The 12272-nt window shown below is 39.4% G+C and overlaps 1 protein-coding gene across 1 annotated transcript in view; it reads right to left on the reverse strand.

Annotated features, from left to right (window-relative positions):
* Positions 1–11207, reverse strand: part of Tex11 (testis expressed 11) — a gene marked incomplete at its 5' end in the record, with an annotated part of 374380 nt that extends 363173 nt beyond the window's left edge. The window contains 2 exon segments of the mRNA XM_005401706.1: positions 4018–4104; positions 11153–11207. Of these exon segments, the coding sequence (XP_005401763.1) occupies positions 4018–4104; positions 11153–11207 (142 nt within the window).
* Positions 11208–12272: the final 1065 nt, after the last annotated feature.

Genomic DNA, 12272 nt, shown 5'->3' on the forward strand with positions numbered 1-12272 from the left:
CAGAATGGAAGAAAATATTTGCAATGTTTCTCATAAGGGGTAAGTATATACAATACATAAAGATTCTACTACTTGTAATAAAAAGAAAAATAATCCAACTTAAAAATTGTCAAGTGATCTTAACAGAAATCTCTATAATCAAGATATATAATGATCTACAAGCACATGAAAAAATGCTGAACAGCATTAGCCATCATGGAAACACAAATCAAAAACCTCACTCAAATACAACCTTATACCCACTGAGGTTTCTACTATCAAAACACTTAAAATAGCAAGTGTTGGTGAGGACATGGAGAAACTGGTAGCCTTGCACACCGCTGATAGGACTGTAAAATAGTATGGCCATTATGGAATATGGTAATTCTTCAAAAACTTAAAAATAAAATTACCACATGATTACCAGCAATTCCACTTCTGAGTGTATATCTATAAGAAGTGACAAGAGAATTGAACAGATATTTACACATCCAAAATCATAGCAGCATTATGCACATCAGTCAAAAGATGGGAGCAAATGTCCATTGACAGATGAATGGATAAACAAAACATGGTACAGCAGAACAGTAGAATATAATTCAGCATTCAACAGGTAGGGAGTTTTGGCATGTGCAATAACACAGGTGAAACTTGAGAACATTATGTTAAATGAAATAAGCCAGTGACAAAAATACAAATACTACATGATTCCATCTATGAGGCACCAATAGTGATCAGACTTATAAAAAGGAGAATGTTAATTTCCAGGGCACATGGTGGGAGAAGAGAAGTTGTTTAACAGTATACAGCTTCCATTTTACAAGATGAAAAGAGTTCTGGAGAATGGCTGCCCAACAATGCAAGAATATGAACATACTTACACTACTGAACTTTCCACTTAAAATGGTTAAGATGGTAAATTTTATGCTAGGTATGTTTTATCAGAATTTTTTTAAAAAACAGGGGTGATACCTGGCTGCATGGTAGAACATTTACCTAGTATGTGCAAGACCATGGGTTCAATTCCCAACACTCAAAAACAAAAGTTAACATTAAAAATACTCAAGACAGTGAGATACTACTTCACATTTCCTAGGATAACTATAATCAAAAAGACAAATAGTAAAAAATGTTGGTATTTTTCCAGTACTGGTCACAACTCTCTTCCCTTCCTCTCCCAACCCTAGACAACCTAGACAAAGTTGTGAAAAAACTGGATCCATCACGTACTGCCAGTGGGCAGTAAAGTGATACATCCACTTTGGAAAACAATCTGCCAGTTCTATAAAAGTTTAAACAGAGTTACACCACGATTCATCAAGCAGTTACCATATAATTCAGCAATTTTATTCTTAGGTTTATATTCCTAAGGGAAACAAAAATTAAAAACCTGTACATGGGCTAGATACAGTGGTACTAATCTGTAATCCCAGCAATTTGGGAGGCTGAGGCAGAAGGACTGAAAATGGTCAACTTACTGAGACCCTATCTCAAAATAAAAAATAAAAAGGACTGGGGATATAGCTCAGTGGTAGAGTATTTGTCCAGCATGTGCAAGGCTCTTGGCTCAATGCCCAGGACAGCCGGGCATGGTGGCTCAAGTCTGTAATTGTGGAACTCTGGGAGGCTGAGGCAGGAGATTAAAAGTTCAAGCCCAGCCTGGGCAATTTAACAAATTAGTGTGACCCTCTCTCCAAATAAAAATTTTAAAAAACAAAATAAAGGGCTGGGGATACAAATCAGTGTAAAGCCCCCAGGTTCCATCCTCCATATCACAGAAAAAGTGAGCAGTACTGGAAAAAAAACTACACATGAACATTCATAGCATCATCAGTCATAGTAACCAAAAGTGAAAACAATCAAAATGTTCATCAATGGTTAAATGCTTAAATGTATATTCGGAGACTGGAATATTATTCAGTCATTACAAAGCATGATATATAGATACATGCTACAACATGGATAAAACTTGAAAACATGATACGAAAGAAGTCACAAAAGATCACACATTTTATGATTCCATTTATATAAAATGTCCAGAATAGGAAAATTCATAGGGACCAAAAATAGATTAGTGGCTGTCTAGGGCTGGGAGAGGAAGGGAAGAGAGGAAATCAAGAGTATCTCTAAATGGGAGTGTGGTTTGTTTTGGAGGTGATGAAAATGTTCTAAAATTAGCTGTGGCGAGGAGGTACACTGCGAAATACTGAAAACCTTTGAATTGTGAATTTGAAATTGTATGGTGTGTAAATTGTGTCTAAATTAGTCAGCTTTCTCATTGCTGGCTACAATACTCAGCACTCACAACTTCAAGGAAGAAAGGTGTGATTTAACTCATGGTTTGGGGGTTGAGTACAACAGGAACGTCATGATAGAAAAGTATGGTAGAGCAAAGCTGCTCAGCTCATGACAGCTGGAGAAAATCAGGAGAACTATGCCAGAGACAAATGAGTGGGGAGGCGCCATATATAATACCCAAGACCATGCAGACACGTCCAGGAGGGTACTTTACTAACCTGCTAGGTATTTGTTAACCCAGTGAAACTGACATATCAGGATTAATAGTCACAATGTCTTAACAAAACTATTCCATTTTTTAAGAGGGAAAGAGATGGGCAGTAAATTTTCTTTTTATCTTTCTCTCCGAGTAGTCACAAAAAATGGAAGTATTTGCCAAGTAAATGTTCCCAAAAGTGTGTTAAAGAATTAAGACAATTTCCAAGTTGAAAGACTTTCCTTTAAATATTAGAAAAATTACGCTTCCCTCTGAAATCTACCTTTCAAGGCCTATATTCACCTGGGTTCCCCACTACTAAGTACTTTCCTACTTTGCTACAAAGGGAAGGGAAAGAGGACTATTAATTGTGACTGTGATGTGCCTAGGACCGTATATATGTTATTTTTGTTTTCTATGCATAACAGTGGGAGGTGAGAATTCTTACATATTAATCTTTAACAGATAACTAAAGCCTAAAGGGGTTAAATAATAAATATTAAATTGAGCACAGGGGCTGGGGATTTAGCTCAGCGGCAAAGCGCCTGCCTGGCAAGCACAAGGTCGTGAGTTCAGTTCCCGGTACCAGAGAAAAACCAAAACAAAAAAAAACAAAAAAAAATTGAGCACAAATTTTTCCCTTGGTTTCTAAACCTCTTTTCTTTGTTCAATATGCCATTAAGCTTTAAAATAAAAAAATAGAGCTGAGGGTGTCAGCACACTCTTGTAATCCAGCTACTCTGGAGGCTGAGGCAGGAGGATCCTGAGTTCAAGTCCTCCCTTGGCAACACAGCAAGACTTTACCTTAAAAAAAAAATCCATTTTGGCTCTTATTTATTGTTTCAGCTTCTTACACTAGGGAGACAATAGATATCGGGAAATGAGAAGAAACTGTTCAAAAGGAAAGAGAAACTGAGATGGGGAAAGGAGGAAAGAAGTATACAGGAATATATACTTTTGTAAAGGAAAAGTATATGTATACAAGATGGTTGAGATAGCTATACTACTAATTTCTATTAGTTCCTTGAAAAGTTTGTGCTTGTATTACTTGATCAACTTTTCATGCCTATATCTTATAATCTGACCAACTACTTTGAAGATAAATATAAGCAACGTACTAACCATTGTTCTATCTTGATTTGAAATTTTGTGTCATTGTTTTTAGTGCTTTCTGCTCTTTAAAAAAAAAATCCAAAAAATACTTATATATGTTGAGAAATGGTTAAACACAAAAGTATTTTTTTATTTATACATTAGTTAAAATAACAAATCATCAAAGCTTATCATAGTTCAACCCCACCACCAAAAATACCATAAACAAAATTATTTATTTATTTATTGGTCTTTTTGAGACAAGGTTTCACTATGCAGTTCAGGCTAGCCTTGAACTCACTTTGTAGCCCAGACTGGCCTCAAACTCACAGCGATCCTCCTGCCCCAGCCTCTGCAGTGCTGGGATTGCAGGCATGTGCCACTACGCCCAGCCAGCAAAATTATCTTTATACCAACCTGAGCATCCCATATTCCATGCATAAATTCTCAACTGATATTTGCTATTTCCCTGAATAGTCTATCAATTGCCACAGGTATGTTATGTGAATCATCTATTATGATGAGGTTTTCAACAATTTCTGAACTAAAAGTGAATGATAAATGTGCTATGAACTACCACCATTGATTAAAAATAGCAAATCATTTGGAAACTTGTTCCTAGATCTTTGGCCAAATTACTATAACATGAAGGAACTTGAAATAATCCTCAGGGTAAAAACTGAAGAAAAATTTCTTTTAGCTATGGTATGGTACAGTTTTCCACAAAATTTGTATTCCCTGGAAGTCACTTGTTTGTAATTTAATCATCATTACTCATTCTCAGAAAGCAAAATGTATTGCCCTTTACCAACAATAGTGTTGTTATAGGTAATCTTAAAACTACAAAGCGCAGTGTCTTTAAAACCAAAAAATGTAGAAATTCTGAAGGGAGTTGTGAACATGTGCTCTGTAAAACTCAAATATTTACTAATATTTTCAAGCATTAGACTTAATTTATGCTGGTTCTGAAGTCCTGACCTTATTTTGTGAGAAAAAAAAGACATGCCCAATTACAGACAACATTAATCAGTTATTGAATCTGTACAAACGATGTCACTGTTTTCTAAACCATCTGAAGTCCAGATCCTCCATATAACTGAATCTTATCAGGCCATAGAATTTCTCACAACCCAAGCATGATGTACAATCACAACTGAGGCCCCTTCATATTGTCAAAATTGAGGGTTTCTTCCAAACTCATGTAACAGAAATATCCATAAGCTACATGCCACTAATTTCTTACAACATTTCTGCACATCAAACTAAGAGGATGTTAAAATTCATAGCAATACTATGAGAGCATCTTCCAAAAGATTTTTAAGCTGCTAAAACAAACAGATTTTCTTTGGTGCCGGGTATGGAACCTAGGGCTCCATCTACGCTAGGCAAGCACTATAGCACAGAGATACAGTGCTAGCCCCAGTGAACAGATTTTTTAAAAAAGCAGACAGCTACAAAATTTTCAAAAACAATGATTTTTAAGAAACAATAAATCAGCTATTAAAATTTTTTAGTTAAATGTCAGAAAACAGATTCAAGTAGACTTCACACAGCAAATTATGTTCAAATGGTTTTTAGAGCACATGAAACTTTCAGGGAATGCTAAACAAGCGGAGATATTAAGAAAAACATACCATTTTTTTGGCACTGCGAGGAATTGAACCCAGGGCCTCACACACACCAGGCAGGCGTTCTACAACTGAGCTAGGTGCCCAAACCATTTGTAAAGTTTATTTTGGGACAGCATGTCACTATGTAGTCCAGGCTGGCTTCAAACTTGCAATCTTCCTTTATTAGCCTCCGGAGTATCTGGGATTGCAGATATGGGCTGCCACATCCAGAAATATCACACACACTTTGAACCCTTCAGTAAAAAAGACATATGAAAACTCCTATCTTACTTTTTCCTATAAATTATTTAATGGAAAGATTCATATAAATTATCTTGGGTAGAAGTGGAATAGCCCGAAACAATCCAGGTTCTAGTGTACAACGAGGAAAGAATTGCCAAGCGTATGCCAAGTAGAAAGTAGTAAGCAGCTAAATTTATTGAAGGTCATGGGAACTTGTGCTCAGGGCCAGTCTATGCCAACAAAGGCATAACACAGACCAATAAAAATGCCAGGATGACAGAAAAGCACTGCATACAGGTCAAAAGTAGCAACAGTAACAGAAAACGGAGTGCTGATAACATAAGCTTTCAGAATTTAAAGGCCACACATGTGTACGTTAGGTGTCTCCCACTGAATCTGTAGGTGTGATTGACAGGAATGACTGACAGGGTGTTGAGCCATCTTAAGGGCTCTTGGCATGCATGCTCACCCTAGAATTGACTGATCTGAATTCTGTTTATGAGATACAGTGCACATTTATGAGGCTGTAATGAGGTGGAAATAAGGTAAACGTGACCAGAAGATCAGGATAGGAGATTCAGTGTCCATGTGCTCAAGCCTAGGGCATCAGCAAACTCCTAAACTTTTGTTATTTTACTTTCCACCCCTCCTAGCACAATGGAAGCAGGAATAGTCATAGGGTGCTGTTTTGAATTAAATGGAGGAAAGGGAGTGACCTCTCTGCTGCACCGTTTCTAACTGCAGGAGGTGGCGGCTGTGGCTTCAGTTCCCACCAAACAGAAGAAAAGGCTCTTCCAAGATCAGGGCCTTTTATGTTGTGTTGAGAGGTATATATTATAGTTCTTGCTTGAAATCCTAGCTACTGGGAAAGCTGAGGCAAGAGAATGCCAAATTTGAGGGCAGCCTGGGTAACTTAGTGATGACTTAAATAAGAACGATCTTGGGGTGTAGCTCTGTCTTTGAGCACCTGCCTAGCATAAGACCCTGGGCTAAACACACACACACATACAGACATCACACACACAACCCCACACACACACACACCACGCAGACGGGGGAGGGCGGGGGAGGGGAAGTCAGGAAAGTTTTATGGTTTGGTTTGGTTTTTTAATGGTACTGAGGATTGATTCCGGGGTCTTTGCGCTGAGCTAGGGGTACCCAGAATTATGGGCATGCACCATCACACCAAATGAGATCAAGGAAGGTTGTTAAATAATGTCTGTAAAAGTTCAAATACTATTTTATTTTAAAAGAGATATTTTTCTTTTCGTGGTACTGGAGATCTGCCCTAAGACCTCCAGCACGTTAGGCTCCACCACTGAGCTACAAAGTGAGCTCAAGGCCAGCCTGCACTGCATAGCCAGACCCTGTCTCAAAAACACACACACACAAAAAATAAACTAAAACACAGTTACAGTTTCTAGTTACAGAGTACATAAGATTATGAGGACAATAATTTTAATTTGTGAAAGTTCTCTTAGGTGGTTAATGTTTAATACAACTCACATTTGTCAAAATATTTCTGGTCCTTCCAAAACATATTTTCAGTGTCATTCAGCTGAGCAACTTGACTGACATAAGCTGAGGCCATGACAGCACTCCAAGTCCTTTAGGATAAAATGCAGTCAGCAAAGATGAGTATAGGTAGTAGAGATCACATAGCTGAATGAGAGTTACACTAAGGAGAGCTTTGCTTCTGGAAATTCAGCCCAAAAAAGCTTCTATATATGCAGTCAACTCCTGAGATGTGAAGACAACATGCTGCCTTAAGGTTATATAAGCAAAATTGTACATTTTGGGCAAAAGTGAAAAATTACCTTCCTGGCTGCTGAAATGAATTATGATTTAGATCATAATTTAAACCCATTCAATTTAAAGAAGATTTATCCTAGTTAAAACAAGGGAGTGGCTCTATTGCAGCAGCCATGTTAATTAGCATCAATTCATGCTAATGAGACAGAAACATTTTAGGTACAGTATAAAGAATATAAACATTTTCCCTGTCTTTGAGGAAGGGAGCTTCTGTTACAAAGTGGAAAAATCTATCAACAGCCCTGCCAAGTCTCTCCCTGTGACCTCCGTCAGCTCACCCAGTCATTCAAAAGTCAAAGCTGCGCAAAGACCTGCCAGGGTCATTTAAGATGCTACTCCAAGTCACGGTGATTATATGCAACTTCTTTAGTGAGAGAAGAATGAGGAAAATGAAAATAAAATTCATGTTTGCATATTGCTTTACAGACTCAAAGCTTTTTCATATGCATTCACGCTTAATCCTCTATCTACTCTGCAAGAGATATTTTAATTTTATAAGATTTAGAAGCATGCATATAGCCCTGTGTTCAATCTTCAGCACTGAAAAACAGTAAAAAAAAAAAAAAAAAAAAAAGTAGAAAATTAAATTTAAAATGAAGTGAATTCCTAAAGAGGAATAGCAAGTAGCAAGCTAGGGCTTACATTCAGGCTTTCTGATTTGAAATTCTGTATTTCACACCGATTATATGGGGAGGGATGTGGAACAAACGACAGGCCGAAATTCTGAGACAGCTGAAAAAGAGCAGAAAGAACTGCAGCAAGACCATTCAGAGTGCTACACTACAGCTCTGATTATGAGCTAAGAGGAATTACGTAACTGCAGAATCTGGTTTGAATGACAGCAGCCAAAACCTAAGTGTCAAAAGAGCACGGTACACTTGGGCAAATAGGTTCAATGGGTTCAGTCACAGGCAAATCACACTGCCAATCATAGTTTCTATCTGTGGTCACGAAGATACTCATTTTTCCTGTACAATATTCTAGGAAGTCTCAAATGACCACCTGGGTGTAGTACAAAACAATTCAAACAGCAAATCATAATGCACAAGTCAGAACACTGCATGCACCATAGTGCCAAGGGACTTCTTCACAGCAATGTGTTGCAATTCTGAGCAGTGTGTCCTGATCACAGAGGACAATTAAGGAAGGATGCAGGGCATGATTACCCTTACGGAAATCATGACAAGCAAAAACGTTATAGCTCTGCAGATGAAAATTCCTAGCACTCCGCTTCCCCCTGGAAAGTGAAACAGCTGATCCATCCATACATCCAGCCTCCCAACTTCCACCCAAGGCATCTGTCTTTCTGTTTTGAATGATGACCCCAGCACAATCAAGCCTCTCACACCATGAGCTAATACATGCCACAGTTGAAACCCTCAGGTTCAGCACAAAGAAAGCAGACAAAATCCACAGCTGTCTGCTTCTGCCTGGGGAGGAAAAGGGTTGATAGAGAGCCCCAGAATTTCTGGGGATGAGATAGGAGATTAGATCACGGCAAAGCTGGCTGGGGCAGTAGGCATGTCTTGTGAATCACAGGATCCCACAGTACATGAGCAGAACAGTTCCCAAAGCCCTGCATGTGGATTTCTTGTGAGAACTCAAGCAGGGTTTCAATAGGATGGCCTAGACTTGACGTCAGCTTGATGCGTAGGATTCCAGCACCACCTCTCAGGACCTGTATGTAGAAGTTCTCACAGGTTTCCTTGAGATTTGGACAGTAGACTTTGCACAGATGCCAAGAAGAGCTTGGCATCCTGACTTTCTTCACAGCAGCCCACGCTGCTTTCTCCACGGTGTTCTTTCACTGCGTTTTCTCCTTTTCCTTGGCCCAAGCTTGCTCTGCAGAGCCAGTTTCACCCTCACTCTTCACTTTTACATTCTTGAATAAACTTGGCCACCGCTTTTTGCTCATTTTGTTCAATGCTTTGTTTGAGATGAGAAGAATCTGGAATCTAACTCCAAGGGGAGAGGTGAGCAACCCAGAACCTGGCAGTGTTTAGTTGGTGAGCCACTTTTAGAAGAAGCTACCCGATAACAGTGAGGCGAGTCAAGGAAATGAAGGACCAAGAGAGGGTGTTCCAAATGAAGGAATGGGACAAATCTCCAGAAACTGATCCCAATGAAAGAGCTATCAGACTTACCTGACAGATAACTTAAAATAACTGTCATGTTATTTTAAAAAAACAATGCATGAAATAAGTAACAGTTGCAACAGAGATATAAAATATTAAAAAGTACCATATATTCCTCCAAAAATGGTATACAAGTGACCAACATTACTAATCATCATGGAAATTCAAATCAAAACTACAATGACATATACCTCCCATCTGTGAATATTATAGGCAGCTAAGCTAGATAAAAATTTACAGTCATATAGTGACTAAGCTTTCAAGGAAGTCAGCAGAAAAATAAAGACATCAGAAATGTAGCTAGAGGCACATCTGAAGACAAGATCCCAAGATAAAGTCACAACAGCCAGACTTGCATACTTCTCTAAGGGATAAGCGGAACTTGGGGCTATACTTCAACTACTACCGCCCACTCCATTAAGTCCAGATATGCATCAGCTGCTGGTGGGTGATCAGGACATCTGGACCCATCTCACCCCCAAAATGTTCCTATTTTAGAAGTTATAGATAAGCCAAAGGTAATGATACCAATCATATATCCTTATTACATGCCCCACTTTCCTATTGGATCAGTATTAGCTAAGTAGTTATTCCTGTAATCCTAAAGGTTGATTATGCTGTTTTGTTTTGTTTTGTTTTGTTTTATTGAGACAAGGTCTCTCTATGTACTGCAAGCTGACCTTGAACTCACTTATGTAACCCAGACTGGCCTCAAACTCACAGCAATCCTCCTGTCTCAGCCTCCCAAATTCAGGGATTACAGACTTGTGCCGCCATGCCTGGCTTACAGGTTGATTATAGTTTGACCCACGTTGTACCTACATTGTGGCTTTGCTTGCATAAATTACCCCTGACAAGGGCCTTGGTGGGAACCCACTCAAGACCCCTCCTGAGCCGGACATGATGGCACATGCCTATAATCCCAGCACGCGGGAGGCTGATACAGGAGGATCCTTCAAGTTCAAGACCAGCCTAGGTTACAAAGTGAGCTCAAGGCCAGCCTAAAATGCATAGAGAGACCCTGTCTCAAAAAGACTAAAAAAAAATTTAAAAGACCCCTCCTGTCTCTCAGGAGCTATTCCTATTCCCCAAAAAACCTTTCCTACTCTTAACCTCTTTGCCTTGGGAATTCGTTCTTTCATTTCAGGGCCATGAAATCGGCAGTCAGACATCTGGCAGGTTGGGAGTTATATTTCTCCCATATCATGATGATGGCTGCTGTCTGAAAGCAAAAGGCAGGCGATAGTAGGACTGTGGAAAAACTGGAGCCCTTTCACACTATTGATGAGAATGCAAAATGATGAAGCTGCTGTGCAACACTGTAGAGAGGTTCCTCAAAAAATTTACACTAGGGCCAGGGGTATAGCTCAGCGGCACAAGCGCCTGCCTGGCAAGCGCAAGCTCGTGAGTTCGATTTCTGGACCAAAAATAAATAAATAAATAAATAAATAAATAAAAATTTACACTAGCCAGGCATGGTGGGGAACGCCTGCAATCCCAGCTCCTAGAAAGGTTGAGGGGAAAGGATCGCTTGAGCCCAAGAGATTGAGACCGCTTGGGGAACATACTGAGACTCTGCCTTAAAAAAGGTTAAAAATACATATACCATATGATCCCGCAATCGCACTGTTGGGTATAGAGCCAAAAGAACTGAAAATGGGAACTTGAAGAGATAGTAGTACTCTTACTTTAACTGCAGCACTATTGACAATAGCCAAGGTATGGAAACAACCATCCACAGATGTTGTGGCATAAAGTGTGGCATAAAAGCCAGGTGGGGGGCACACCTGTGGTCCAAGCTATTTGTCAGTCTGAGGCAGGAGGATCACTTGAGCTCAGGAGTTTGAGGCCAGCCTGGTCAACAGAGCCAGACCCCACCTCAAAATAGAAAAAGGGAAAAAGAAAATATGGTCTACACATACAGTGGAATGCTTTTCAGCCTAACTGTGGAGCAAATTCTGCAATATAGTATGTGCTGACGTGGATGAAACTTGAGAACATTATGCGAAGTGAGATAAACCAACTACAGGAAGATAAATCTGCATGATTCCACTTAAGTGAGATATCTAAATCAAATGCAGGAACTCAAAGAGTAGAAATAGTGCAGGTAAAACAACAGAGCAGAGGAAATCACTCCTTTCCACACTTTTAAATTCAAACAACACCCGAGGGCCGTGCCTCCTTGCACTGTCCTAAGAGAGGTAGAGAATAGCAACCCAGGAAATCTTTGGCATCCAGGCACAGCATATGGGTATTGGAGCTCCTGGCATGACATTCAGTCACTTTCACCCTAAAACCTTATTAAGGGTTCATGAATATGTAATACTACATCTCATAAATGTGTTTCAGATCAGAGTGAATTCTGGAAGTGGCACTGGGATTGAAATCCTCTGAGATGACATGCACCCTATCAATCATTCCTATCATACCTAGAGACTCGGGGAGGCACCTGGGCTAAAGTGCATGTCCTTTCAATTCCGAAAGCTTGATTTATCTGTGCGCCATGGTTTTCTGCTTTTCTGCCATTCCGGGACCACTTTTCTGTTCATGCCATATTTTCGTCAGCATGGACGTGCCCCGAGCACAATTTCCAATGATCGTCAATAAATGTAGCTGCTTTTCACTTGCCATTTGGACTGTGCACTTGTAATTCTTTGCTCATCATACAAAAGGGCCTGGAATGTATCTGCTGAATTTGTCACGCGGTTTTGAAGTATTGAGGGGGCGGGAAATGGAGAGATACTAATAAATAGGCATAAAATTTCGGTCAAGCGAGATGACTAAGCTCTAAAGATCTGCTGAATAACATTGTGTTTATAAATAACAACAAAACATTATTCACTTAAAATTTTGTTAAACAGGCTGCAAGTATATAGCTCTAAAGTAGAGCACTTGTTTAGCATGCTT

The sequence above is a fragment of the Chinchilla lanigera genome, unplaced genomic scaffold (genome assembly GCF_000276665.1).
Source record: "Chinchilla lanigera isolate Chin_1 unplaced genomic scaffold, ChiLan1.0 scaffold00074, whole genome shotgun sequence".
NCBI lineage: Eukaryota > Metazoa > Chordata > Mammalia > Rodentia > Chinchillidae > Chinchilla > Chinchilla lanigera.